This window comes from Lentinus tigrinus (assembly GCF_003813185.1).
Source record: "Lentinus tigrinus ALCF2SS1-7 unplaced genomic scaffold L226scaffold_85, whole genome shotgun sequence".
Classification (NCBI taxonomy): Eukaryota; Fungi; Basidiomycota; class Agaricomycetes; order Polyporales; family Polyporaceae; genus Lentinus; species Lentinus tigrinus.
This window is the reverse complement of record NW_027137994.1, coordinates 1-27,847: the sequence shown is the minus strand read 5'-3', so window position 1 is coordinate 27,847 and position 27,847 is coordinate 1. Positions and strand designations below refer to the sequence as shown.

The following is a 27,847-nucleotide window of genomic DNA, read 5'->3' as shown; positions in this document are numbered from 1 at the left end:
ATGAGTGAGCTACGAAGCAAACACGGTCGCGGGCGAGGTCGAAGGCGTTAAGCGCCCGCGCGCCAGACGTTCAGAAAAATCCGGAATTACTGATGAGTCGGCGGAGCTTCACCTGTGTACGCGTCTGTCCGGGCTTGCGCGATCAACATTGTCACTCGGCAGATATCCCGACCGAGTCCAAGTGTGGTCTGAACGTGTTGTCCTGGATGAGTTTGACGTGTAGTTCGTATTCGGCGGCGGCTCCTTCTATGGTCGGGCGTGGGCCTTTGGTATACGTACGTGGTGGTAGTCGTACATCTTGTGTGGCGCGATCCGAGGGTAGTATAGGAGAATATATACAGTATCTCAAACACGGGAATAGGCGTGTATGTGATTGTCATGACAGTGTACGAAGTATACGTCAAAATGATAGAGCAGGGGAGACGTCAGATAGGGAGTATCGTGAGTGAGCAAGAAGCGCCTTCGGCCTGCGAGCATCCAAGGAATGCGAAGACACAGGGACAGAGCGAGGACACGGAGAGTCGGGGCGAATATAAACGTGTGCGCACAATGTGAGAGTATCGGCATATGGAAAGGTAAGCGCTTCGGAGCAGGCGTGGATCGAGACGTACTGTATGTATGAGGAGGCCGAGTTGGGTGAACGGACGAGGAGGGAGAGCGACCGGTGGACGAGAGCACAGGTGAACTGGGTGCGGAGGGTCGCAGCGACTTGTGACACGACCACGACGCAAGCATGACCCACTTCAAGACGCGTCAGCATTGTCACGGCGGGAGGACGATGGCGCAGTAGAAGTCGAGGAGGAATGGTCGGAGGGCGCTCTATCCTTCGGGTCCGAGATGCCGTTGCGCTCAACTTCCGAGTCTACCGGTTGACATTCACCAGTACCGCGCACCGTTGCATCGTGCGATGCGGTCAAAGAGTCTTGAGCAGCTGGAGCATCTGGCGTCCCGTCAGATGGCGGCGCAACCGCAGGAGCAGCGGCTCCGAGTCGGGAGCTCTCGGGGGAACCGTTAGACGACTCCGGGGAGGTCATGGAGGTAGTATAGGACTTCCTGGAGGCTGGCGACGTCCCCTGGATGGCATGATGCTCGCTGTCTATGGGAGACCATGTATCGGGGATGTTCATTAGGGAGTCATCTGCCAGAGGGCGCGTCACTGAGTTGACGGAGGTGACGGGGAGAGGGTCATCAGTCCCCGGAGAAGACGACTCACCCTTGGCAGCAGCAGGAGTCTAATGAGGAAAAAACAATGTCATCACTAGCTTGTCGCATGGGAATATCAATTGGTATTCGTGCGTACCTGGCCCAATCCTGAGTCTTCGAGCTTGTGCTTGAGCTCTCTGATCCAGTACAAGATGTCTGTCCATGGCCATGGACTGCCCGTGTGCTCTTCATAGACTTCTAGATACCTGGAAATGGCTTGGATAAGCTTCTTGGAGAGCAGATCTGCCCTATTTAATTTTTGGAGTTCATGAAAGACATCATATGCGGCGCCAAAGACGTGTAGTGGCCGTGGTGTACAGAGGAACACCGAGAAATTGTCTAGCGCACTGATAACTTCCGCCCACAAGGTCTGGTACTCCGGATCATCGGGCGTGTGGTCCGGAGATCCTGGAGAAGGTATGCAGCGGATGATGCATTGAAGAGATTTGAGGGCCAGACACGTCTCATTTTCATCAGGAGGGATGCAGTTCCATTCGCACTGGCAAGCGGAGGCGACTGTGAAGTGCATGGTCGCGTCAGCTCAGAGAACACTAATGCAACGATAATTTTGTAGACCAACCATGCTGGCGAATATCATTCCCTAGACTCATCTCAGCAAGCTGTGGTAGCAAATGCAACAGATCCCAATCAAGTAGGCTTTTTGCGATATTCGGTTGACCAGCCTGAGGTAACCGCGACATGCCACCATGGTCGTAGTGGCGTATGATACGGGTGAAGTCTGCGCAGACTAAACGCGTCCAGGGAATATCTGTTACAGCATGACGTCTGTTTATATCGATGTATCTGTACGCGGTCTTCAGCGCATCAGCCAATGAAGATTGCGGCGAAGCCGTGTCACTGCGGGGGGCCGTCATGAGGGCGACGATGGCGCCGCTCCACATGCATGGGTGCACCGCCCGCATTGACCAGTGATGTCTATCTTTTCCCCAGTGCGCGACATTCGCGGATGCAATGGCTTGAAAGCACTGTCTCGAGACGCCGAGGGAGAGCTCTGTGGTGCAGACAGCGGCGTGATGGAGGTAGTCGATATCCATTCCCGTGGTATATGCAGTTACTACCATGTCGCCATCTACCTGGTATTGGAGCATCGAAAGAAGGAAGAGTTCCATGCCACGCCACTTCAGTGTCGAAGAGATGTCAGGATGGATAAGCTTCCGCACACTATAGATGCGAGGATGCTCCTCCTGAAACATCTCCTCCTTTGACTGATTTGATAAGGCAGTGTCGTAATAACGGTCCCGCATCCAGGAGGAAACCTGGTAGCGACTGGGATAGAACAGTTTTCGCAATAACCGTACGATTTCATAGAGTGCTCGTGACGGTGGAGAGAGGTAGGAACAATGGGTCGCGAAAGTCGGGAGAACGATAGTGGATAGGGAGAAGATGGCCAGCACACCGACGAGGAGACTTGCAACAATTGCCACGGTGCGATTGAGTTGCCAGAGGAGGATCAGAAGCCCAGCGAAGAACAGCGCTGAAGCAATCTGGAGGAGTACCGGAAGGACCGCAACGATCTCCTTCACGTGCCACCGCTCCAGACTGTTCAGACGCAGCTGGCGGAGGCGTGCGATCTGTCGCGATGTCCCAGAAAGCCCGAAACTGTACTCGTTCAGCCATTGCTTGACCATGATGCCGACAGACGCGGACGAAAGGCTGAAGATGAGGCTCGAGAACCAGAGCGCATTGAGCCAGACGGCCCACAGTGGCGGGGACGATGGAGTAGGATCGGGGCGAACGAACGTGGGTTGTGTGGAGTTGACCGAGGGAGGATTGATGGAGAAGCTGCTGAGCTGTGCCGAAATTTTCTCAAGCGCGGCGATGACGGGATCAACGGGAGGCGGGGGCGTGAGGAGCTGGTATGACTGGACGTTGAAGGCAGTGAGAATCGCTGAGAACAAGCCCGCCTTGGGTAGTGCGGAGCATTTAGTGCGGTGATTTAGGTGACAGACCAGCGAACTTACAAAGACGAGCAGGGTGTCGATCTCCTTGTTCCATCGCTCGACCATCTCATCGCTGTACGTCTTCACAAGTTTTGCGGTTTCGTCCCAGGCTTTCGCCCTGTCCTCTTCCTTGAAGAACGTCTTCCTTGCGTCCCAGTATTGCTACATCTCGCATGAGCCGTGTCCGCAACGTCGCACGCCATCCGTGACGGCCCACAAATCAGCACTCACCCAGAGTGCCTCTGCGGTCTCCCACTCGGGTCCTTCCTTTTCCACCTGCTTTTGTTCCTGCATTGAACATTGCTCCGTCAGCCTAGTTGAATACTCGAAGAGAGCCTTGATACTTACCGATGGCAGTGGATTCTCTGGTTGTTTGCCTTCAGGTACGCCTCCTCCGGACTCGACGCTACTGGTAGGCTCCGGGTGCACTTCGCCAGGGCCCGTCGTACTGGAAGGACACGGTCGCGCAGTCGTCTCAGTTGTTTCAGGCATCGTAGCGAGAAGGGAATAGTCTTCGAGGATGGGAGTGCGCTGGCAGTGGCAAGAGGTCCGAAGGAGAGTGATACCTACGGGGGACGCGCCGGGAACTCTACTCGGAAGTCTATTGACCACTCCGAGGATGGGAAGTCGCGCCTCATGGTGGCCCATGTCCACACCGTTGACAGCATGAGACGTCTCAACAGCCCGAGTCCAGCCCACTCGACGCCTTCAGCCAATCACAGCGTGCATGCCATGTCGGATGCAAAGGGGCCTGACGAGGCTTGGACACTAGTATCACCGCTCCGAGCACGAACATGGCGCTGAGCATGCGACAACCTGAGTTTGACGTCTATACACACATCTGGTGGCAGACAGCACGTGCACACGCTCTGACAGGACAGGTGTGCACGGAAGCTTCATTTGAGAGTCTGTCCAACGCAGCACCAAAGCCTGAACTCAAACCCTATGAGCAGGCGCAGCGGCGGCATCCTTCTGACACAAAACGACATCGGTTAGCAGGCCCAGGTCAAGCGGCTGGCAAACAGCAACTGCGCCTGACACTGGTGGCAGACAACTCCGTAGGCCGGTCCAGCGCGGCTCCCACCGAAGCCTCGATCCAAAGCCGCCAAGGAGAAGCAGTCGTGTTGCGCTATGAAAGCGGTCACCAGCGCACAATGAACGTCGACATCTTGGATTGACAATTTGCTCACAGAATATTCGACCAGATAGACCGGGCACCCAAATTCCATGACAAGCTCCAAGCCAGAGAACCGAGCACCCTAATTTGAGGCGAAGGAGACACACAAGTACGTTGACACGGGCTACGATTTTTTGCCATTGATCGCCGAGATACAGAGCTCATCCGCGTGCGGGAGCGAGATGAGATCCCCGACCGCGACGGACGGTCGGCTGGCTCTGGACGAGGAGGCAGCCTATCGGGTAGACATGCGCATCAGACCTTCGCGGCGCTGCAAGCATAACGTCGAGCGTACCTTGGAGCGAGCCGAAGCGTCGACCTTCTCCAGAGCAGAGACGGCGTCATTGATGGATGTGGGAGAACCATAGAGGATCTGCAGACAGTCGCACGTGAGCCCTCACGGATCGTACGCACATCCACAAAGTACTGACCTTGGGACTCCCGACGGTAGAGACGAGGCCGTCACGGACATCGAAAGCGCTGGCGGCAGAGAACTTGGCCTTCGCGACCGCCTTCTGGAGCTCCTCACCCTTGGGCGAGCCGGCAGTCTTGAGAGCGTCGACGGCAGCCTTGGCCGCAGTCTTCACATCGGTGGTCGTCTGGCCCTGGACGAGGAGACCGAAGAGGGACGCGTCCGAGTAGGGAAGGAGGACCGGCTGCACGGACGTGCCAGCATGGACGCTCGCAGCAATGGGCGAGGTCCCCTGTGACCACTTGACGGAGGGCGTGGGGTCCAGATGCGACGCAAGGACGGCAAGCTCACGCGCGGGTGCGAAGCTGACGAATACACTTCAGGAGCCGTGGTGTGAGGTGCGCGTGGATACACGTCTCCTGGCATAAGTCGCTCGAGGGCGTCGACGAAGGGGCAGCGGAGCTCGAGAACATGCCGAGCGACGTCTGTAAAAGCTCCTTGAGTGGGCCCACCTCGATACCGGTACCGAGGACCGCGACGTTGCCCACGCCGAAGACGGACTGCGCGAACGACTTGACGTCCTCAGCGGTGACGTGGTGACCGGGGGTGGCGAAGATGGAGTTGCCGCGGCTGAGGAAGGTGAATGCGGTGGACATCTCGCCCTTGCAGGAGGCGTTGACAGTCTCATTGAAACCATTGCAGGTAGACGTGGCGGACGAGATCAGAGATGATGGAGGAAACAATGGTCATCTCGAGGGAGTCCTTGGGTAAGCGTAGTGCTCTTGCAGAAATTGGAGCATAGAAGACATGGCTCGCTCGGATTCCAGCTTCCCGGTTAGTCGTTGTCTCGCACTCAGCTGAACTCGGATTAGCATGAGGTACTCCCATGAGCATCAACGTCGCACACTATGCCGACTCATCTAAACGATTACTCACCTTACGCGTGTACTCTCCTATAGCAGCCGTTGACTACGGTGAAGACAGGGTGTACAGACTCTTGGCTGTTGGTCGGGGTCGCGTATCGTGAGGACGACGTGAAAGGTGTAGTAGGTGTGCACACGGGCGTGAGCTTACAGCCGCGGTCGTCTGAACGTCGCACACGGAACTGACGATCAGCTGGAGCACAACAGAGAGCGCGCATATATAAGTCAAAGTTCAAGATATCAGCTGGAAGATATCGACGACTGACAAAGTGCACGCAAAGGTCCGTCTTCGTGTTCGCCCTCGCGATCGAGGAGTGCTTAACCGTCAAGAAACGCGTCGTGGGGCCTGCAATTCGATTTAGAGAATTTGAGAACCTCGCGACTTCAAAACTGCTGCGCAACATACCTTGTACGTATACGTGTCTCGCAAACTGCGCTCCTCACTAACCATCTGCTCGTAGCCTTGGCCTGGCCTTAACGAAGATATAGACAAGAGTTCTTGCCGTTGTCCGCAGGGTACAGTGAGCAGAGCTTGAGCATCCCGTGCTGAGATACAGACGAGGGGACGCGTAGACAACTCAGACAGCGTAGCGAGACGGGCTGGCGAGAGAGAGCAACCTGGAGAGCACTGGCAGCCGGCAGAGCGCTTCATCGTACATAATGCGCACGTGGCGGCCACGCGAGCCAGACCTCATACACGTCCCTTCACTCGACAATGCGGAAGACATCCGCGGCCTCTCCTCTGATTACTGCAAGTCGTTCTGGACGTTAGCTGCACCGAGCGCACTCGCAAATCTCAAGCATTCCCTCTCAGCGGCCGCGTCTTGGCCTCGGATTCCACATCACTAAACGGAGCACAAGAGTGCGGACGGTGCACGAAGAGGCGTACATGCACCTCGGCCCTTGGGTGAGTCCTTCTGCAGAGTGCAATGCAGCTCGTTCCGAGGAATCGTATCGAGCATAGTGCCCACATATCGGACTGCACGTCTCATAGAGACCGGGGTGGGCAGAAGCCGTCTTTGTCTTCGGGACGTTCAGCTCATGTGTTCCCGTCAACAGACTCGGTACACGGGCGCACCGCGCAACCTCCCCGTCTCCGCAAGTGCACGGTTCCTTCCGCCCTTGAATATTCAGGAGATTCACGGGTGTCATGTGTATGTAAATGATCGCATTGTGTGCTGTGTATACTATACAGCATCTCACAGTCCCTCACAGAGACCATGCCAGACGCACAGTCGTTCCTGTGGTTGTCCTCGCGAAGCACGGTCATGGTCGGCACAATCGACCGCGACACAGCGAAAATCAAGTACTCTACAGCTGTCATCGCGTCGCACCTCCAGCACCTCCGATCTGGCTAGTTCAGGCCCGTCCATCCCAGGGCTATCCCGTGCCTCTTCCGGCAACCTCTTTCCATCGACACGTGCACCGACGAGCACAGTCTCTTCCTTCGATGCTGTGCCTCTTGGTCGACAGCGGCCAGCTTGCATAGCTCGTCTCTGTGTCTAGCGTTCTCGCCGCTTCGGTCACTGGCGCGCGGGCGCGTGCCCGGAGATCGGTCGCGCACTGCGATCCATCCGACTAGCATGCCCCGCATTATGGTCCAGGTCAACCACACGGAGGAATGCCGGAAGTGTGACTCACCGCGTCCGGGCACAAGGATATTGCCCTACCAGTCTCGCGCGTGCGCGGGGCTTGAAACGACTGCTGGGACATGCGATCGCCGTTGTGCAAGGTACAACCCGACCTTGTGCTCGCACGGTTTGTCCGGTGTCTGCATTGGACACCGCGACGGCGCGACGAGGCTTGCAGCAGGTCGTCGATCGACGCTGGTCAGGCAGTTACTCAAGCTCAAGATGCGGTTCCATGCCCTCTTCTCAACGACTCATTCTTCCCCCGGGAGTCGGGAGTCTTGCCGTGGATGCTCGCGAGTACCACGCACAATCCGGAGCTTGGCCGTACGCGTCCTCTGTTCGGGCTTGCGCGACCAACGTCGTCACCTGGCAGATATCCCGACTCAGCCATCAAGTCTGGTCTGAACGTGTTGAGTTCGACGCGTTCGGCGGCTCCTTCCACGGTCAGGGTGGGCGTTTGGTATACATATGTCGTACATCTTTGTCTCGCGCGATCCAAGGCCAGCATAGGGACATATACACCGTATCACGGGAAAACTCGGACGCATGTAATTAGTTGACATGACAGTATGCGAAGTATATATCAAGATGACAGATCAGGGGAGACGTCAGATAGGGAGTATCGTGAGTGAGCAAGAAGTGATTCCGGCCTGCAAGCATCAAAGGAATGCGAAGACAGGGCCAGGGACAGGGACAGAGCGAGGACACGGAGAGTCGGAGTGAATATAAAGGTGTGCGCACAATGTGAGAGTATCGGCATATGGAATGGGAAGCACTTCGGAAATGGGCATGGATCGAGACATCTACGATATGAGGAGGCTGAGTTGGGTGAACGGATGAGGAAGGAGAGCGGCCGGTTGACGAGAGCGCAGGTGAACTGGGTGCGGAGGGTCGCGGCGACTTGTGACACGAACACGACGCAAGCATGACCCACTTCAAGACGCGTCGGCATCGTCACGACGGGAGGACGATGGCGCAGTAGAAGTCGAGGAGGAATGGTCGGAGGGCGCTCTAACCTCCGAGAAGTCCGAGATGCCGTTGCGCTCAACTCCCGAGTCTACCGGTGGGGACTCGGATGCACCAGCAACAGCAGTGCGGACAGTCGCGTCTGGGGACGCCGCGCCAGCGTCTCGAACACGGTGTTTCTCCTCCTCCTCTTCCTCCACCGTCGCAGTCCAGGACACGTTGGTGGCAGGAGCGTTCCCGGTGCTAGTGGTAGGCGGTGCGACTTCAGCCTGAGGAACAGTTGGACCCTCGGGGCCGGGGGAACCCATGGTCGACTTGGACCCAGGGGAGGTCATGGAGGCGGGGGAGGAATTCCTGGAGGCTGGTGACGTCCCCTGGATGGCATGATGCGCGCTGTCTGCCGGAGACGATGTACCGGGGACGGTGATCACCAGTGTGGAATCAACTACCGGAGGGAGCGTCGCTGAAGTCCCCAGCGAAGTCGACTGGACGTTGTCTGCAGCAGGAATCTGATGAGGAAAGAATGATGTCATGAGCTTGTCGGAAGCGTATCGTTGATATTTGTGCATACCTGCCCCTGTTCTGAATCGTCGAGCAAGTTGTGCTTGAGCGCTGTAATCCAATCTGCGTTGCGGCGGCCGTCTCCCCATTCCCATCGCTCGTTCTCATGAGTCATATCCAGAAACTTGGACATGGCTTCGATAAGCTTCGGGGAGAGTAGATCTGCATTCTTCTCGTGAAGTTCGCGGAGTGCATTAAAGACCCTTTGTACGTGAGAGAAACGTTGTAGTGACCGTGGTGTAGACAGGGAAACCGAGAATTCGTCCAGGTCACTGACAACCAGCGCACACACGGCCTGGTACTCCGGATCATTGGGCTTGTAGTCCGGGGAGCTTGGAGAAGGTATGCACACGACGGTGAATTGAAGAGAATCAACGAGGGCCAGACCTGTCTCATCTTCATCAGCAGATGTGAGCCGGCGATTCCATTCCTGTTGATAAGCGGAGGCGACTGTGAAGTGCAAAATCGCGTCAGCTCAGAGAAACTCAATTCAACGGTGATTTTGCAGACCCACCATGCCGGCGAACATCATTCCCAAGACCAATATCAGCAAGCCGTAGTAGCAACGACAACAGATCCCAATCAAGTAGCCTTTCTGCAATGTTTAGGACACCGGGAGGGAACATGTCACGGTCGTAGTGGCGTATGATACCCGCGAAGTCTGCGCAGACCAAACGCGTCCAGGAAATATCTGACACAACGCGGCGGTTGTCTACAGAAAGGTATTGGTACGCGGTCTTCACTGCATTAGCAAACGAAGATTGCGGCGAATCCATGTCAATGGGGGGGTCCGTCACGAGGGCGACAATGGCGCCGCTCCACATGCATGGGTGCACCTCCCGCATTGGCAGACGATGATCCTCTCCCCAGTGCGTGGCATTCGCGGATGCAATGGCTTGAAAACACTGTGTTGAGACGTCGGGGGAGAGCTCTGTGGTGCAGACAGCGGCTTGATGGAGGTAGTCGATATCCATTCCCGTGGTATATGCTTTGGCTACCATGTCGCCATCTAGCTGGTTCTTGAGTTTCGAAAGAAGGGAGAGTTCCATTCCGCGCCACTTCAGTGTCGAAGAGCTGTTTTCCGTATAAATACGCATCACCACACTACAGATGCGAGGATGCTCCTCCAAAAACTGCTCCGAGTCCCCGCAGTAGCATATCCAGGAGGCAACCTGGCGACGACCAAGATAGAGCAGTTTTCGCAATGGTCGTGTGAGCTCATAGAGTGCTCGCGACGGTGGAGAGAGGTAGGAACAATGGGTCGCGAAACTCGGGAGAACGATAGTGGTTAGGGAGAAGATGGCTAGCACGCCGACGAGGAGACTTGCAACAATTGCGACCGTGCGATCGAGCTGCCACAGGAGGATCAAAAGCCCAGCGAAAAACAGCGCAGAGGCTATCTGGAGGAGTACCGGCAGGACCGCAACGATCTCCTTCACATGCCACCGCTCCAGACTGTTCAGACGCAGCTGGCGAAGGCGTGCGACCTGTCGCGATGTCCCGGAAAGCCCGGAGCTGTACTCGTTCAGCCATTGTTTGACCATGATGCCGACGGACGCGGCGGAAAGGCTGAAGATGAGGCTCGAGAACCAGAGTGCGTTGAGCCAGACGGCCCACAGTGGTGGGGAGGATGGAGTAGGATCGGGGCGAACGAACGCGGGTTGTGTGGAGTTGACCGAAGGAGGGTTGACGGAGAAGCTGCTGAGCTGCGCCGAGATTTTCTCAAGCGCGACGATGACGGGATCAACGGTAGGCGCGGGCGTGAGGAGCTGGTACGACTGGACGTTGAAGGCAGTTAGGATCGCTGAGAACAAGCCCGCCTTGGGTAGTGCGGAGCATTCAGTGCGGTGATTTAGGTGACAGACCAGCGAACTTACAAAGACGAGCAGGGTGTCGATCTCCTCGTTCCACCGCTTGACCATCTCGTCGCTGTACGTCTTCACAAGTTCTGCGGTTTTGTCCCAGGCTTTCGCCCTCTCATCTTCCGTGAAGAATGTCTTCCTTGCGTCCCAGTATTCCTACCTCTCGCATGAGCCATGTCCGCAACGTCGCACGCCATGGGCCGTGACGGCACACAATTCGGCACTCACCTTGAGATCCCAGGCGGTCTCCCACTTGGGTCTTACCTTTTCCACCTGCTCTGGTTCCTGAATTGAACAATGCTCCATCAGCCCAGTTGAATACTCGAAGAGAGCCTTGATACTTACCGTTGGCAGTGAATTCTCTGACTGTTTGCCCTTAGGTACGCCTCCTCCGGACTCGACGCTACTGGTAGGCTCCGGGTGCACTTCGCCAGGGCCCGTCGTACTGGAAGGATCTGGTCGCGCAGTCGTCTCAGTTGTTTCAGGCATCGTAGCGAGAAGGGAATAGTCGGTTTGCAGGAGGTTCGAGGATGGGAGTGCACTGGCAGTGGGAAGAGGTCCGAGGGAAAGTGATACTTACGACGTCCTCGAGAGCGTGTTGCAGGGCAGGCTAGGGCGATGCGCCGGGAACTCCACTCAATATCCATTGACCACTCCGAGGATGGAAAGTCGCGCCTCATGGTGGCCCATGTCCACACCGTTGACAGCCTGAGACGTCTCAACAGCCCGAGTCCAGCCCGCTCGACGCCTTCAGCCAATCAATCAACCACAGCGTGCATGCCACGTCGGATGCAAAGGAGCCTAATGAGGCTTGGACACTAGTATCACCGCTCCGAGCACGAACATGACGCCGAGCATGCGACAACCTGAGTTTGACGTCTATACTCAGCCACACATCTGGTGGCAGATAGCACGTGCACACGCTCTGACAGGACAGGTGTGCACGGAAGCTTCATTTGTGAGTCTGTCGAACGCAGCACCAAAGCCTGAACTCAGACCCTAGGAGCAGGCGCAGCGGCGGCATCCTTCTGACACAAAACGGCATCGGTCAGCAGGCCCAGGTCAGGCAGCTGGCAGACGTCAACTGCGCCTGACACTGGCAGCGCGGCTCCCACCGAAGCCTCGATCCAAGCCGCCAAGGGGAACCAGCCGTGTTGTGCTACGAAATCGGTCACCGTTGCACAATGCACATGGGCATCTAATCGACAATCTGCTCACAGAGTGTTCGACCAGATAGACTCGCTCGCGCCGGGCACCCAAATCCCATGACAAGCTCCAAGCCAGAGAACCGAGCACCCTAATTTGAGGCGAAGGAGACACACAATGAGGTTGACACGGGCTATGGTTTTTTGCCATTAATCGCCGAAATACATATCTCGTCCGCGTATGGAAGCGACATGAGATCCCCGACCACGACGAACGTCGGCCGGCTCTTGACGACGAGGTAGCCTATAGGGTAGACATGCGCGCAAGACTTTCGAGGCGCTGCAAGTATAATTTCGGGGATGAGACGTACCTTGAGTAAGCACAAGTGTCGCCCTTCTCCAGGGTGGATATGGGTAGCCTCGAGAAGCTTTCCGATGGATCCGAGTTGAATAGTTGTGGCGAGCATGACGAAGTTGACTGCGGGAAAGACAGTAAGTGCAAACTCTTCGCTGTTCAGTGGTGATGAGGGTGTGGTGCGCACGGGCGTAGACTTACAGCATGCATTGCGAGGTCGTAAGCGGTCGTGTAGGCATCGCACACGAGACTGACAGTGTTGTTCAGCTATTCCGAACAGCCGGAGGGAGAAACTACAAAGAGGGACATCAGAGAGCTCCCTGAATGGGAATGAGAATGACAGGATACACAGATAACTCACAGCTTCCGCGCGGGACTCTGCTGTCAATGTTCGTCCTCAGAGCATTCAAGAAGCGCATGGCATTTGGACATGGGAGAAGTCGGGGCACAGGTTGACCTGGAGAACTTGTCACGCACCTCGCACACGCAAAACATACATACAGAGCTCGTACTCTTTGAGCGCACACTCAACTCTCAAACCCTGCATTCCTGCCTCCAACCTTGACGAAGATGATGACGGTATTGACCTGGTTGTTTGCCGCAGAAATTTGAGACGGTGGCGGGTTGCCGTTGGCGTACAGTATATGATGGCAATTTTGCGTCAGATAGTGTCAATATGGTGGAGAGGATGCGTGGTCCGTCTAGACGTCTCAGAGAGAGTGCTGCAAGAGTTGACTACGTTGACTAGTTGAGTATGTACTGTACGAGTACATAGCAAGCACCGACATCATCGTATCACGCACGTGGCCGCCATGCGGGCCAGCGCCCACGCAGCCTCCACAGTAACCAGCTGCAGTTGTGTCGGACCAACAATCTACTTCCCCCTCTGTCAGCCCGTCTAGTCGTCTGCCTACAAGATACAAGCCACCATCTGAATCGTGTTGGAAAAACATGTTCATGCTTGCTGCCGACGCACAGTACTGGAGACACGCATGACTCGGAACTCCTACTCTCCGCGCTGGCAACTCGGATGCCTTGGCTCTGAAGGTATTGCGGGGCGATGGAATGTGTGAGTGTATTCCGCCCGGCGTGCCCTCGCTGATTGAATTATTCTATACTTGCACCTGGCTTTCCTGGTACGTATCACGCCCATCGGGCTGTTCTCCTCGCGCTCCTACCAAGCCGGTACGCCAAGTTCAACTCACTTCTCGCTCGCTGACTACACACTTACCAGAAATTCGGTTCAGCCGGGCCCGTTGTACAGAAACAAACCGAGCTACAGCCTGCAAGAGCTCCGGGTCTTATACCCCTTCCCTGAGCTCACACGATGATGGTCCCCAACGCGTGAGCTACCCGGGACAGTCAATATTCAAACTATGCGGCAAAGAAAACGTCGACAGTGGGCAGATTGCCACTCTCTCTGGTGTCATGGTGCTTCTGTGCCAGTGCACTCACCTCTGGCCGGTCACTCTGTGGAACCTCCGCCAAGGATTGCATTCTGGAGCGCGCTCGAGTCAGGAGTCGTGCCGTCGATGGTCGCTGGTTACGAGTCCCCCAACCTCAGAGAGTACCCAGAACCTGACGATCCTGGTTCTGATGCGTTGACTTTATAGGTCAGTCGGACAGTGTATCACCCGCGTCCTCCGTATCATATCTTGACGTACGCCCGACCAGGAGACGAGGAGGTCGACTGTTCACTCCGACCAGTTCTAGTCGTATTGTCCGTGTAGTACGGTCGCGCGTTCCTCGTCCTTCTCGGACGAGTCAGCATACGCACCGTACCTTTTGTACGCAGTAGCATAACAGTCTAACGATGAATACAACGAAATGTGCATATATATAGTGCACCGTGCGACGCGTGTATGTGGGTGAAACGACACTCGGATGGCAAAGGAGTTGAGGGGAACGATTGCATGGTATTGTAACAGAAATGCCTGCGAACGTTGAGACTCCAGAGACCATCGAAGTATTGGCATGTGGACGGGAAACTACGGAACGGGGTGACGGGAGCGGATATATACTCGGAGTTTCGGAGTCTCGAACAATGCAATGGACTCCGAGCCTGGCAGGACAGGCGAGGAGAGCGACTGGGACTGGCTAGGGTGCGACTCCCCGGGATTGCTGGTAACATCATGATGGTAAGGACGAATCTACGGCACGTCGGTGCGTCCGACGTTCAAGGCCGGTCCGCGTCAGCGAAATTAGAAGATTATGGTGGGGTAGTTGAAGGGCAGGAGGAATGCTTCTCGGACGCCGGCTCATTCTCCTCCGAGTTCGCAATGCCATTGCGTTCGAAATCCGGCCAGTCTGTCCGACGCGGAGATTCATCAGAAATGCAGGCAACGGCTCCTACACTGAAGTCGAGGACACGATGACGGCTGTAGCATCCCTGGCCTAAGCGGAAGGCGGCGCGACTCCCTCAGTAACGACAGGGCCCTCGGAGCAACCTGTGGATCGCGGAGAAGTGGAGGTACTAGAGGACCTCTGGGCTGGTAATGTCTCCGAGTCCTGAACGACGTGATGCTCTACGTCTGCTGATAAGGATGTATTAGCGATGCAGGTCCCTTCGACGGAGGCGACGGGGAGAGGATCCAAGTCGTCGGACCTTGTAGAAGGTGATTCCGCGTCAGCAGTACCGGGAGTCTGATGAGAACAGAAAGTTAGCAGCTGATTGAACGATCATATTCTTAGATTGGTCCGTACCTGTCTGGAGTCGTCGAACTTGCACTTAAGCTCCTGGATCCGCCGCCACTTCTGGTTGCGGTGCCACCACCATGGAAGATCTTCACCACAATCTCTCTCGTATGCATCTCGATAGCTGGCCATGGCATGGATTAGCTTTGGTGAAAGGATATCTGTCTTCTCAGGACCGGAATGATGCGCGCGGTCTCGGAATGCCGAAAGGACATTGTCGATCATCAGCAATTCCCCATTTATCTGAACGTCTGACGCGCAGGCGCTAAACGCCTCGTCCCTCGACCGCGCACAACTTTCTCAATAGCATGCTCATCTCTCCATCTCTTGCCTTCAAATTCTGGGAATCGCAACAGTATTGTGTTCAAAACCATATCAAAGTACTTACCGCGGAAAAGTGCACGGAGGTTAAGCCATATCGAGACAACAGTGGTGAACGGTCTCGACACTATTCCGGCACATTTTGGCTAAACTGCGGACGTTTCAGATGCATTCAGATTTTTGGGAAATTGCTGATGTCATGTGCAGATTGAATTGCCGTGACCGTGGTGGGGACAGGAACCCCGAGAAGTGGTCCAGCGCACTGACAACCTGCGCTCGCACAGCCTGATACTCCAGATTGTCGGGCTTGTAGTCTGAAGATCCTGGAGGAGGTATCCAGTAGATGATGTGTCCAAGAGAATAAAGGGCATAACGCGTCGTGTGGTCGTCAGTGGAGGTCCGATCCAGTCCCTGATGCCACTTCTGCCAGCAGGCGAAGGCAACTGTGAAGTGCGTGATTGCGTCAGCTGGGAGAACAACGCTAGGACATTTCTGCAAACCGACCATGTTGGCGAACATCATTCCCAAGACCAATCTCGGCAACCAGTGGTCGCAAGTACCACAGCTTTGAGTCAAGGAGGCTTTCTGCGATATTTGGTTCACCAAGAGGTAACCGTGATGTGCGATGGTCATAGTGGCATATGATGCCTGCAAAGTCTGCACAGACCAAACGTGTCCTGGGAGCATCTGACACAAAATGGTGGTGAGATACAGAAATGTAGTCGTACAAGGCCAGTAGCACATCGGCCAACGAAGACTGCGGCCAATTCATGTCGCTGGCGGTGACTGTAATGAAGGCAATGATAGCCCCGCTCCACAGACATGGGTGGGCTGACTGCATTGGCCGCCAATGCTCATCCTCTCCCCAATGCACACGATTTGCAGACGCAATCACTTGACAGCACTGTCTTGTGACGTCTAGGGTGAGCTCCATGGTACAAATGGCAGCGTGATGTAGGTAGTCAATATCCATACCCATGGTATATGCAGTTGCTACCATGTCGCTATCTAGCTGACCGTCAAGCTTGGTGAGAAGGAAACGTTCCATTCCACGCCATTGAAGCGTGGAATAACTACTGGGATCAATATGCTTCCACACACCGTACATGCGAGGATACTGCTTCTGAAACTCTCCCTCGCTGGTTGACCATGGTAGGGTGATAGCAGTGGAGCAATAACAGCTGATAATCCAGGAGGAAACCTGGCGATGACAATGATAGAGCAGTTTTCTCAATGGCCGTGTGAGCTCATAAAGTCCTCGTGACGGTGGAGAAAGGTAAGAGCAGTGCGCCGCGAGACTCGGGAGGACAATAGTGGTTAGGGAGAAGACGGCCAACACGCTGATGAGGACAGTTGCAACGATCGCGACCTTCTCGTTCAGTTGCCATAGTAGGACCAAGAGTCTGGCGAAGAAAAGCACAGAGGCTATCTGGAGGAGTACCGGAAGGACCGCAACGATCTCCTTCACATGCCACCGCTGCAGACTGTTCAGACGCAGCTGGCAGAGGCGTGCAATCTGTCGCGATGTCCCAGAAAGCCCAGAGCTATACTCGTTCAGCCATTGTTTGACCATGATGCCGACAGTTGCGGCGGAAAGGCTGAAGATGAGGCTCGAGAACCAGAGCACATTGAGCCAGACGGCCCATAGTGGTGGGGACGATGGAGTAGGATCGGGGCGAATGAACGCAGGTTGTGTCGAGTTGACTGAGGGAGGGTTGATGGAGAAGCTGCTGAGCTGCGCTGAGATTTTCTCAAGCGCCACGATGACGGGATCGACGGGAGGCGCGGGCGTGAGGAGTTGGTATGACTGGACGTTGAAGGCAGTTAAAATCACTGAGAACAAGCCAGCCTTGAGTAGTGCGGAGCAGTCAGTCAGGCGATTCAGGTGACAGGCCAGCGAACTTACAAAGACGAGCAGGGTGTCGATCTCCTTGTTCCATCGCTCAACCATCTCGTTGCTGTACTTCTTCACAATGTTCGCTGTTTCGTCCCAGGCTTTCGCGCGCTCCTCTTCTGTGAAGAATGTCTTCCTTGCGTCCCAGTACTGCTATGTCTTGCATGAGCCATGTCCACCGTGACGTCATAGACAATTCATGCGAGTGCGCCAGCCCACAATCTGGCACTCACTTGGAGAGTCTCAGCGGTCACCCACTCGGGTCTTTCCTTCTCTGCATTCTTTGATTCCTGTGTCAGCAGTTCTCTGTGAACCCAGTCCGCACGAAAAGAGCCTTGATACTCGCCCATGGCATTGGAACTTGTTCGCCCTCAAACTGGGATACGCCGCCAGTGCGCGTCGTAGTGGGAGGACCCGGTGCAGCAGACATCATGATCTCTTCAGGCATCATAACAAAGAGTGAGTAAACGATGGATGAGAAAGAGGGGTCTTGTGGGATGGTGTTAGGACTATGCGCACGAGTCGAACTCCGAAGGGAAGTCCGAAGTCCGAAGTCCGATGGTGCGCGGGAATGAAGACTTTGGCGAAGTTATTGACCAACGCCTGAAGAGTCGTCGATGTCTTCAATTTGCAGAAGTCCGACAAGAGGCTCCAGAGTTTATACCGGAGCAAGCTACGAATAAGAGAGTCAAGCAGAGAGTTAGGAACAGAGACGAGAACAGAAGTCAGAGGTCGGAGGTCGGAGGTCTGGTCGGAAGGTCGGACGGAGATCAGACGGAGGTTGGCAGAGAAGTCAGATAGATTGAGTGCTGAGTAGTCGAGTGGGTAAACGAGATATCAGAACTGAAGAACTATGCGACTGTAAGGTAGGGTTTATATACGGAAGTCCGAATGTCCGATAGGAGTCCGACAGGAGTAGAGACAGGAGGCGGACTGCGGAGATGATGGAGCGGAAGCAAATAAACTGGGCTAGTAAGTATAGGCAGCGGATACACTGCGGAGATGGTGGAGCGGAAGCAAATGAACTGGGCTAGTAAGTGTAGGCAGCGGATACTGATGTCATAATACGATTGGATGACAGAGCGGGGGTCGGAGGTAATCGGAGTCCGGACGGAAGTCCGGATAAGGCAGGAGGGAAAGGAGTAGGGGTGGTGACGTATTAGCCGGGAAAGGGGCGGAGTTCAGGGGTAGTCGGGTCGGGGTTGTGTCGGAGGGGCGGCAGGGCGGACTTGGGCACAGGATGTGACAGATGGGAGTGCATGAGTCGCATGAAGCAAGGGACGACTACCTCAGCCTGAGACCTACCAGTTCCTTCGCACCTGAGTCGCGCCGCGTGTGGCACATGATCTCACCAGTCCTTGTAGACTCACTATACCACTGTACAGCACTGACTGCCCAGTGCACTACAATGTATACTGTAGCATCTACGGCAGCCATTGCTGCAACCAACACAGTGTATTGCGCGACACAAACTTCTGCAGTAACAAACCTGGCCCACCGTCGCACTGCCCACCGCCTCCTCGCCGCCGCCCACCGCCTCCTCGCCGCCGCTCCTCACCGCGCCGCCCCTCGCCGCCGCTCCTCACCGCGCCGCTCCTCGCCGCCGCCCCTCACCGCCGCGCTCCTGCGGTGGGCCTTCACCGTCGGTCTCGGGGACGCCATCGGCGACCAGGGCTCGCGGTTGCCCTCGGGCTCAGGTTCGCTGTCTTTGGCCTTCGGGTCACACTTCCCAGCTAGGTCGTGCTCACCGTCGTCCTCAGGCTCCCCATCACTGTCCTTAGGAGCGCGCTTGCCGTCCAGCCTAGGCTCACCTTCTTTGACCTCCGGCCTGGGCTTGTGGCGTCGTGGCTGTTGTGCGCGGCAGGCTGGCTGTGGGCGGTCGAAATGCACGCGCGGTGGTTGCGGGATGGCGGGATGGGATGGGCGGTGCCGGGAAATGCGCGCACGCGGTTGCGGGATGGCGGGATGGGATGGGCGGTGCCGGGAAATGCGCGCGCGCGGTTGCGGGATGGCGGGATGTGCGACGCGGGGTCGTGGGCGGTCGAAATGCGCGCGCGCGGTTGCGGGATGGCGGGATGGGCTGTCAGAATGGTATCGCCAGACGATGCAAGGCGGACAACATCCCCAGACCATGTAGATAAGGTCGGCCATTGAGCGTGGCTACAGGGGACAGATGGCGTCAGGATGAGCACATGGAGGGTTGAATATTTGAATGCTATGGCTCACCTCGACATCCAGAGCTGTCATGTGGAGGACGTGGCCGTTGAGGGCTCAGCGCTCAGTTGAGGAGGGAGACGGTTCAATGAGACAGCTGCTCCAGAGCTCAAGCAGCCACTGATCGACACACTCTCGGTGGAAGCGGTGATGCGCCTCCAAAGAAAGCACACGCAGGTCGTGGCCCTCCTGAAAATCGACAATACAGATCGGACACGTCTCACGCCCAATGACGTCGGGAACGACCTCTTTGTCGCCTCCAGAAGCAGCTGGCGCATCATGGGGACGCAGAGACGTGGTCGTAGAGAAGAGAGTGCGGTGTGTGGGAGTGCGGCGTGTGGGCGCGACGTGGGCGTCGACACAACGGGAACGTCGAGGGCGGGACTGAAGAGCTCGTTGGCGTAACGTGGATGCCGAGGGCTCATGTGCACGGCCCGGAAGTAGTGGTGTATGCTGCATTTACTTCAAGGTAGCGTTAGGTGGGGATCTTGGGAAGAAGTACATGTCCAAAAGGACTTACCTGCCATCGGAGAACGCACTTGCAAACCCACTAAGGGGGTGAGAGTCAACCTCAGGATAGTATTGCAGTCGAGAATTACTACAGGAGATAACCAATACTTCAAAGGATTCCAACGATGACCTAAGAAGTTCGGAGTTACCACTATGCATACGGCAGGAAGAGGCTCAGACAGACATGGGACGGCAACATGCAGGACAGCAGATGGAGGACGACGATATGCAGGTAAGGCGGAGGACGACAATGACAAGAAGAAACGCCAGGTATGTTACAACGAGGTCGTGCGGCGATACACGTTTTGGCTATGCGGGACATGGGGCTGAAGGATGGGGTATGAGGATCTGATAGCTGACAGAATAGTCGACGAGCAAAGTTACCCTGCAGGACATAGAGCGTGGGACACATACACCCAACTAAGTTCAGGTGTCAAAGGATACGTGGGGGTAATCAAGGTTGAAACACACCTGGAATAACAGACACCCTGCTTCACTTGTTGTTGGACGCCTTCGCTTTCTTGGGGCGGGGAGCGGGAGCAGCCGATAGGGTTATGGTGGGAGCTCGTCGACGCTTCCTGTTGAATGTGTGAGTGAACCATGCCAACAAGATAAGACAGTGACACATACCTATAAGTGGTGCGCTTAGGCCCAGAGTCACCGCCGTCACCGCCGTCACTGTCATCCCCACCCTGACACCTCGACGCAGCCAACAAGACCCGGTCAAAGACTAGGCGAACGTCGCTCATCGCGACAAGCCACTTGCCGTGCCTGGTGTCATCCTCAGCCACTGCGGTCCCCCACCACGCTAGAGTGAGAATGAAGAGTAGGAGACCATTGGGTCCAGAGACGTAGAGGACAGACCAATCGAGATTGGCCGGGACTTCGTCGTCATCCTCGCTAGATGGCACAGGCTTGTTACCCTTCCACCACCTGGCCCACCCCTCCGCGAACTTGTCGACGTCTCTGATGGTGACGTCGACGAGCTTACGGTGCCGTTTCATCCAGTCGGCGACCTCAGGCGGACGACCGTCGGTGGAATTCAGCAGCGTCCCTCGACTCTTGAACTGAGCAAAACGTTCTATCTCGACGAACGTGGCGATGCAGTGGGTCCAAACCGCGCCCCACTGGTGGCTACTGAGATAGTCGATGATGGCGACGACGTTGGGAGGACAGTTGGTGCTGTCAATCTTGGAGAACGCAGTCGAACGAGGGCCAGCAGAGAGTGATAGGAGAGGTCCAGCAGAGATCGATGTCGGCGTGCTGGTGGATAACGAGAAAAGCAGTCCAGGGGAGATTGTCGTGGCTGGCCCAGCGGAAATGGAAGGGACAGTGGTCCTGGAGGGGTGTGACGACACTGCCTTGGGACGACCACGGGCAGGGACGCTGACAGAAGCTGAAGTCGGTGACTGCGTCAACTGAGTCGACCTCTCGGTAGGAGGAGTCGGGGACAGGGTGGTAGGAGACGACGAAGGGGGAGGCTGAGACAGACCTGGGCGCCGAGCCCTTGGGGTTGCGGATTGAGCGGTCGCGGGGGGCAATGGAGGAGTGGAGGCAGAGGGTGTCATGGGATCGGGAGCGGAATGCTCCAAACGCGACGTGGCAGAGGATGTAGAAGAGGGCGCGGGGTCGGGAATAGCCGTGTCGTTTGAAGCCTCCGGCTTGGCCGGGGGACGAGCGGAGCCCTTTTCGACAGCGTCCTCGATGGCGGGACCCGAATTCGGCTGATTGCTGGGAGCCACCTGAGACGATGGGAGCCGGGAGACCATGCGGAGTGGGCTGGGCATGGTGGGCGTAGGGTACCGTCTTCCACCAGAAGGCCCCGGAGAACCGGGGATCGGAGAATGTGTGGTCCTCACATGATGGGAACCTGCAGCGGCAGGCAAGGGGGAGGCCGCAGAGGTGTATGGAGTGGTTGGAACGTCTCTGTAATGATCGCTCCCCACCGCGGGGAGAGAGACGGTCGAAAGAGACGGTGAGGATGCCACTAGAATGCTGTCGTTGGGCGGGACAGTTCCTGGGAGAGCACGAGAGCGGCATTGCTCCAGAGCTGGATTGTGTTAGAACGGGATCCCAACGTTGCAAACAAGATAGCAGGACGTACTGAAGCATGCCTTCCCGTGGGCGACCATGGACTTCACCAAGGCCTCGTACCCATGCACGTCATAGGTCGGCCAAAGCTTGGGGGTCAAACCCAATGTCGTGCCTGCGTGAACGCTACACCTTCATCAATCATTGTTTGCACAGTAAATGGCTGGGGTCACATACCCTTTCACATCGATCCTCCCACCGCTGTCTCCTATGGGACCGGTCAGGAGGATGGAGACGTTAAGGCCCAGGCGTTTGGCAAGGCTGTCGGCAAACTGAGGAAGCCAGCCCTTGGCCTCGCTCAGCGCTCTGTTATGTACAAATCGCGGCCGTCAGTGATGCATGTACAGGGGCAATGAGGATAGCACACTCACAAGTTGTATTCCTCTGCGGTTTTGGGGGTCTCGTCGTCCAAGTCGAGGGAAGACGCCTTCCATGCAGCGAGCTCCTCATCGAACTCGGCGTCGCGCTGGGCTTTCAACGCCGCCTGAAAGTCCCCGGTCTCGGCGGCGAACATCCTCGAGACCACGCTGTTTTGGTGTTTGATGCGTTTGGGAGGCGGAGCGCCTTTGGCACCAGCCTGCGCGACGATCTTGGGCCATTCCGCGTCGACCACAGGTTTGATGCGAGTGTCGTAGTAGAGTCAGGAATAGAATTGGAGTGTCTGCATACGTCGAGGGGCTCTTTCTTGACCCTTGAATGTCTTCAGGACTTTCGACAGTGGGTCGACGCCTTTGGACTTCACCAACTTGGTACCGTGGTAGCGGTACCACCGTTGCAGCTTCTGTGGGGAGGTAAACACGTGGACAGCGAGCCAAACAAGGTTTGAAAGACGTACATTTCTAAGTTCAAGGTAGACCTCATTACGACGCCTGATTTCGTCGGGCTCGAGCCCGGTGACGTCGAGAACTTCGTCGAGGTTGTCTTCTGACGGCTCCTCTGTGGGCCCGTTGCCGTCGGGATCAAGGGCGCGCTCCCAGGTGAAGTAGCGGATGAAGAGCAAAGTCAGGCGTGAATAGAAGGTTGACATCTCGCCGAGTTCTCGAGCGTCGCGCCAGAGGGATAAACGTCCTGAGAGGAAGGCGAACTTTGCCCCCATTGCCCAGCGTCGTCCATCGCCTTCGGTGGGGTCGTCGTTGACTGACTTCTCCTTCTTCTTCCGAGGGGCAGACTGAGTGATGGGGTTGGCACTGGCAGACATCTAGGCGGCAGGGCGAACACGGGGTGGGCGCGTGACCGGCCCGTGGTGCGCTTCTCGCCCCATATAGAGCATGTAGACGCTGGCTATCGCGCTCAATACTCAGATCGTGCTCTCGCCTTACCTTCCTCGTCGTACAGGCAGGCAGCCTCTCCGTCGCAATTTTGGTCAAGACACCGTGCAGCTGTCTGGTTTCGGAGTCTACGCGGCTACTTGTGCACAATGGGGTCGGGCGCGACCGAAGGTACGTGTATTTAACGGTACTCTGAACTTCGATGTGCCCCGTCTCTCTTTTCCTATCGCACCCCACCCCACTCGCGACTGCTCTCCGTCTCCCTTGTCCTCTTTGCGCCCACTGGATATCAAGCTCGCCCTTCGTTACTGTGACTATGTCTTCCTGGAGGCCCGCGCATCTCGGTTCCTATCCTGAAATCGCCGACGCTGGTCGGGATGCTACCCTGACACCGGCTATGCGGCATGCGCGTCACCACGGTACGTTCTACATTCTTTCATGTTTCGCCACGTCCGAGATCCTCAGCAGGCCATTGCTCTGTAGCCGACACTGGCAAAGTATGCATAGGTCCGATCGGGGCCCCGGTGAGTGGGAGAGATCGCAAGATTTTCCAGGTCATTCAGGAGGTGGAACCTAACCTCATGAAGAACTGGTATGTCATGGAATGCATCCTTGGTTGACCCTGGTGATCATGTTCGTATTCTCACAAGGTTTGAAGACGCATACGGAGCGCGATTCTTCACCAGCAAGCTCCAGTTGAACGACGACCCCTCCCGCCAGATGGGTGCACATTACGTACTGTTTCGCAGCCTCATCGGGCCTGCTATCCTCTCCGACTGGTATGGCCTTCCATATGCCTATCGACACGTTAACTGACAGGTTTATAGGGACGTCGTTGCCCCCGCGGTCATCGGCGTCCCTGGTAGCCTATTTCAGAGGTGCCCGAGCTTCATGGATGCGAGTCTTCGTCTGGTTCAAGCGTGGATGATCGGCGGCATCCTATTCAAGATACCCAGCTCTGCCATGCTCGCACTCACGACAGAGTGTTGGCTGGAAGCGTTCGCTTCGTCGGCGATGCCCGCCCTCCGTATCCCGCCGGAGGCCATGCCGATCCTTGGTGCCGTTCCTCCCTGCTCCGCATACGACATTCCCGACGCCATCCTGGATGCCCAGGTTCTTGGCGAGTGGTGGGAGACGTTCTTGCCTGGCCGCAAGCCTGCAAAGGGCTACACGCCTACCTATGGTACCTCCCCAGAGCTCATCATGACACCACTTCTGCCTGGTCCTTCCGGTGTGGGCCGCTCCGATGCCCCGCTTTCGCCAACGGCTACCTCGGGCACGCGTTCTGGGGTGACATTGTCGTCGTCGTCGTCGTCGTCGCTTGCTTGTACGTCACCTACCTTTCCGCAGGCTCCTCCTACTTCAGCGTGTGGCGACCTAGCTGAGGATGACGTGGGTTATCCCCGAGGGATACGGTCGTTTCACTCTGGGGCTGTGCGTGCGCCCACACAGTCCGCCACCAGCGGCTATGTAACCGTCGTGCGTGGTGAGGCCCCTTGGATCTTCAAGGATGGGTAAGCATAACCGCTCATACCGAAGTTCCACAGGCGACTGATAAATCTCACGATTGGTAGAGAGGAAGTGGAGGGCTGGCTGCCTGCGAGAGACACCGGTCACGTAGCGTTCTACGGGAGCTTGCGGGAAGCTCTCGACGGCTTCCGCGATGCACTGCTGGTTGGCCGCGTTCGGCCGGTGTAGACGCCCACCGTCAAGAGCGTGGCCCTGGCCGCATTCGGCGACTGTAGGCGCTCTCCCGTCGAGAGCGTGGGCTTGCTCTGCTATCCTCCTGCTTGGCTCGTCAATGTCAGTCTCGTGTGTCTGTTGTCCATATCAGTCCCTCGCATATGTTTTGTCCCGTTGATCTCACCCAGCATCGTCAAAAGTGTGTTCGCACACATGTATATACCGATGATATCATGCTGTGCTGCGCTAGTGACTATCTTGTAGAGATTTGCATCGTTGTACGGTTCCTCCCAATGTCGATATAGCGTTCTCATGAATTATACCCGCTTGAACAAAGTCTGTATCGCGAGCTAATTATCCCGGGGTCAACAGGTACGCTTTGCGCCGTTGCTCTAGTCATAGCAAGTCCCCGCCGTTCAATCTCGCAGCGTCGTGCTACTGTGAGGCCACGACGAAGGTATATGGATGTGCTCAGAGCCCTTCGATGCATCGAGGATTATGCAGGCAGTATGTTACATTTACTCACTGTAATCTTTAGGCATCAACGAAGAAGAATCCTTACACGGTCGCGCTCTCCCAACGTCACGTGCTACGAGACGTCCACGTTCATGGCAAACGTCTCCTAGTTTATATCATTTGCGCCTACCGTGAGTAGTACCCCACAGACCTCCCAAGTGTTGCCAAACTTACCAGCCGTTAGCTTATCCAAGCCACCCAGGGATTTCGCCGTTCACATACCAAGATATCGACATGCACCCTGGGTACAGGAGGTAGGGTTGCGTACATACGTTATGGTTGGTTGTAGGTATTGACCTGCAGCAGCGATAGGCTTCTCCTACCGCAGCCGAAGCAAGCTTTCAGGGTGCGTAAATACTCGAGGGTCAACTGCGCAGAGGGCTCACTCCTCTTCTCCCATTCCTACCACCATCCTCTCCTCTCTCCTCCCGCAGCGTCCATCATACCCACACAAAACATGGAGCGATTGACGAAGGGAGACATAGAAGTAAGTGCATGTACTAGGAATGGCTCGCGTACTAGCTTACTGAGGGTGCCGCGGCAGGTCTTGGTGTCGATCTTCAAGCTCGATGGGGAGCGGCTTCCCAAGGTCGCCTGGGCCGATTTCATTCACGTTCGTTATCTTTATCCTTGTTGCAGCTCGACGTCGTTTGGTGACTAACTGTTTACAGGCTATGTGCAGACTAGAGTTTGCCTACGGCGCCAGCAGCAAGAGCTCGGGCTCGGGACGCTGCCTGCGGGCCCCGCCGGCCATGGGCAACAAAAAAATGAAATTGGACGCGGTACGTCGAGTTCGTCGTGCGTCTATTAACATACATTGACCAGTAGTTCTACAGGGACATGGATCCCGCGACTCGAAGTGGCTTAGGCCCAAAGACCAGGCGGAGTGCGGTCTTTGGCAGTGTACCCGAATACTTACTGACGCCATATTGTAGTCTCGCCGACAGGCTCGAGGAGTTCTTTGAGCTGAAGGCACACGTTGAGCAATTGTGGAGGGCGTGGAGGGCCGCGCAGGCCGCCAACGCTGCGCAGGCCGCCAACGCTGCGCAGGCCGCCAACGCCGCGCAGGCCGCAAACGCGGCGCAGGGCGAAGAATGAACGAGAACGAGAACGTAGCACATGTATTGAGTCCCCGGCCTATGCACATCTTGTATAAATAGACGACTTGTTTACTCTGCATACCTGCGACGGCTACCAGATGCCTGAAAACACCCGGGGTTGTTCAGCCTGCATGTTTCAGCCTGCATGTTGTTGGCGTTCGGTCGCTCGAGGCTTACGACCGAACGTTAGCATCTCCGCCCACCTTGATTGTTTCTGGACGCTGCGAGTGCAGGAGAGCCTACAGAGCACCTCCTCTCGCCTCACAATAGCCCCGGGAGGCGCGAACTACGTTATATATGTTAAGAGATACATGAATGTCAATATCTAGCTACAGATGCTGCGGTACTATCCGACCGGCGCATGAAAGAATCTACAAAGTGCGCCAAGTGGGTTATGAGCCCCGACCACGTTAAATTGCCGCAGTGTGCTCGGTGTTGGCAGGTTGCTAAGCCGGAAGCAGGTATTTAGTTAGGTTAGAATGAGATAGAAACAATGATATGAGGCTGGGAGCGGTTGATAGTCCAGAGCCGTCAAACCGTCAAGGCCTCGAAAGAAATAGTGCCGAAGCTCGTTATGCAGACGGTGCAAGTTGCATGCAGCATTTCGTTATGACATAAGTTGACATGCACTAACATACTAACTAAGGGCATGAGAGCAAGGAGAAATGAGGTAGGCCGGGAGGTCGAGGGGACTTGAAGCACGCAGTCAACCCAGTCAGAAGCCCATGCCCGCACTGGCAGGGACAGTTCGAGTACTGGTGGTACAGGCCCAGGAGGACGAGCTATCTGAGCATCCAACCAGTGCCGAGCAACGAGTTCGATGCATAAGTGCCAAGGAGCAAGCATGATACCGCACAATCATGAACCGCTCTTGAAGTTAGTCTGAATCAAGGCTTATTGTTGACTACGAACTTGCTCGACTCCTCCGACATAGGTTGCAAGTACTACGCTAGACTAATTTCGATAGCGAGGCCATGAGTATCCGAAGGGTCCAAATGAGAGTAGTCTGGCATGTAAAAGCGAGACATAGATATATGCTACGCACCTGACTTGGTGGGAAGGAGGCCATTGCTGGCAGGGACGATCGATGAGGAATGGGGAATCTCTTCAACAATACCAAGCATATCTTGTTAAATAATATATATGCATAGTAACTGCAACACTCATCGTGTACCTACCCTCACCAATGTTCCTATTACCCTGATTGCTCAGTCATCCCGTGCCTACCCACACCATTAGTCTTGTCACCCTCCGGATGCTGTAGGTGGCGCGGCCACCGGAGGTTGGAGGGTGACTGCAACACTCAACCCTTACCTACCCTCACCATTAGTCTTGTCGCCCTCCGGATGCTGTAGGTGGC

General features: G+C 56.0%; 10 protein-coding genes across 10 annotated transcripts; 4 read left to right on the top strand and 6 right to left on the bottom strand.

The window, feature by feature from the left end:
* Window positions 1–2,201: 2,201 nt before the first annotated feature.
* L226DRAFT_386154 (uncharacterized protein) lies at window positions 2,202–4,081 on the bottom strand (the record flags this gene model as incomplete). The annotated part of the gene is made up of 4 exons (XM_067674434.1): window positions 3,513–4,081; window positions 3,396–3,452; window positions 3,186–3,326; window positions 2,202–3,128 (listed from the first exon to the last, which is right to left on the bottom strand). Coding segments are annotated over exons 1-4 (1,425 nt in total), but the record flags the coding sequence as incomplete, so codon positions are not given.
* A 384-nt stretch (window positions 4,082–4,465) lies between these two features.
* Window positions 4,466–5,409, bottom strand: L226DRAFT_576862 (uncharacterized protein; the record flags this gene model as incomplete). Its single annotated transcript, XM_067685454.1, has 4 exons — window positions 4,466–4,576; window positions 4,637–4,714; window positions 4,773–5,118; window positions 5,168–5,409. The coding sequence occupies 4 exons, from the start codon at window positions 5,407–5,409 to the stop codon at window positions 4,466–4,468; spliced, it is 777 nt and encodes a 258-aa protein (XP_067528474.1).
* A 1,004-nt stretch (window positions 5,410–6,413) lies between these two features.
* Window positions 6,414–7,285, top strand: L226DRAFT_386129 (uncharacterized protein). Its single transcript, XM_067674433.1, has 4 exons — window positions 6,414–6,583; window positions 6,636–6,678; window positions 6,736–6,830; window positions 6,892–7,285. Exons 1-4 carry the CDS (start codon window positions 6,566–6,568, stop codon window positions 7,180–7,182), a joined length of 447 nt encoding a protein of 148 aa, XP_067528473.1. The 5' UTR covers window positions 6,414–6,565; the 3' UTR covers window positions 7,183–7,285.
* On the top strand, window positions 7,276–8,055 carry L226DRAFT_386103 (uncharacterized protein). The gene has a single exon (XM_067674432.1). It carries the CDS (start codon window positions 7,388–7,390, stop codon window positions 7,865–7,867), a length of 480 nt encoding a protein of 159 aa, XP_067528472.1. The 5' UTR covers window positions 7,276–7,387; the 3' UTR covers window positions 7,868–8,055.
* A 187-nt stretch (window positions 8,056–8,242) lies between these two features.
* L226DRAFT_527579 (uncharacterized protein) lies at window positions 8,243–11,185 on the bottom strand (the record flags this gene model as incomplete). Its single annotated transcript, XM_067679136.1, has 7 exons — window positions 8,243–8,782; window positions 8,845–9,037; window positions 9,125–9,284; window positions 9,349–10,654; window positions 10,712–10,852; window positions 10,925–10,981; window positions 11,042–11,185. 7 exons carry the CDS (start codon window positions 11,183–11,185, stop codon window positions 8,243–8,245), a joined length of 2,541 nt encoding a protein of 846 aa, XP_067528471.1.
* A 1,027-nt stretch (window positions 11,186–12,212) lies between these two features.
* Window positions 12,213–12,945, top strand: L226DRAFT_541144 (uncharacterized protein). Its single transcript, XM_067682013.1, has 4 exons — window positions 12,213–12,319; window positions 12,398–12,489; window positions 12,558–12,653; window positions 12,709–12,945. Exons 2-4 carry the CDS (start codon window positions 12,401–12,403, stop codon window positions 12,713–12,715), a joined length of 192 nt encoding a protein of 63 aa, XP_067528470.1. The 5' UTR covers window positions 12,213–12,319; window positions 12,398–12,400; the 3' UTR covers window positions 12,716–12,945.
* A 3,707-nt stretch (window positions 12,946–16,652) lies between these two features.
* Window positions 16,653–17,210, bottom strand: L226DRAFT_423015 (uncharacterized protein; the record flags this gene model as incomplete). The annotated part of the gene is made up of 2 exons (XM_067674597.1): window positions 16,653–17,060; window positions 17,118–17,210. Coding segments are annotated over 2 exons (501 nt in total), but the record flags the coding sequence as incomplete, so codon positions are not given.
* A 1,449-nt stretch (window positions 17,211–18,659) lies between these two features.
* On the bottom strand, window positions 18,660–19,352 carry L226DRAFT_576859 (uncharacterized protein; the record flags this gene model as incomplete). The annotated part of the gene is made up of 2 exons (XM_067685453.1): window positions 18,660–19,265; window positions 19,332–19,352. 2 exons carry the CDS (start codon window positions 19,350–19,352, stop codon window positions 18,660–18,662), a joined length of 627 nt encoding a protein of 208 aa, XP_067528468.1.
* A 970-nt stretch (window positions 19,353–20,322) lies between these two features.
* Window positions 20,323–23,118, bottom strand: L226DRAFT_527577 (uncharacterized protein; the record flags this gene model as incomplete). The annotated part of the gene is made up of 7 exons (XM_067679135.1): window positions 20,323–20,407; window positions 20,460–21,699; window positions 21,934–22,052; window positions 22,098–22,226; window positions 22,292–22,509; window positions 22,630–22,701; window positions 22,756–23,118. The coding sequence occupies 7 exons, from the start codon at window positions 23,116–23,118 to the stop codon at window positions 20,323–20,325; spliced, it is 2,226 nt and encodes a 741-aa protein (XP_067528467.1).
* Window positions 23,119–23,504: 386 nt separating this feature from the next.
* On the top strand, window positions 23,505–26,485 carry L226DRAFT_527576 (uncharacterized protein; the record flags this gene model as incomplete). Its single annotated transcript, XM_067679134.1, has 15 exons — window positions 23,505–23,607; window positions 23,696–23,780; window positions 23,839–23,967; window positions 24,016–24,515; window positions 24,555–24,702; window positions 24,736–24,862; window positions 24,887–24,991; window positions 25,209–25,243; window positions 25,268–25,328; window positions 25,410–25,518; window positions 25,822–25,874; window positions 25,932–26,000; window positions 26,059–26,169; window positions 26,224–26,273; window positions 26,323–26,485. The coding sequence occupies 15 exons, from the start codon at window positions 23,505–23,507 to the stop codon at window positions 26,483–26,485; spliced, it is 1,848 nt and encodes a 615-aa protein (XP_067528466.1).
* Between the last annotated feature and the right edge of the window lie 1,362 nt (window positions 26,486–27,847).

Coding starts and splice junctions, on each gene's coding strand:
- L226DRAFT_541144 (XM_067682013.1), top strand. CDS start 12,401: ATGCATTGCGAGGTCGTAAGCGGTCGTGTAGGCATCGCACACGAGACT. Junction 12,490..12,557: donor CGAACAGCCGGAGGGAGAAA/CTACAAAGAGGG, acceptor CAGATAACTCAC/AGCTTCCGCGCGGGACTCTG.
- L226DRAFT_386129 (XM_067674433.1), top strand. Junction 6,679..6,735: donor CACGTCTCATAGAGACCGGG/GTGGGCAGAAGC, acceptor TCCCGTCAACAG/ACTCGGTACACGGGCGCACC. Junction 6,831..6,891: donor GAGATTCACGGGTGTCATGT/GTATGTAAATGA, acceptor AGTCCCTCACAG/AGACCATGCCAGACGCACAG.
- L226DRAFT_386103 (XM_067674432.1), top strand. CDS start 7,388: ATGCGATCGCCGTTGTGCAAGGTACAACCCGACCTTGTGCTCGCACGG.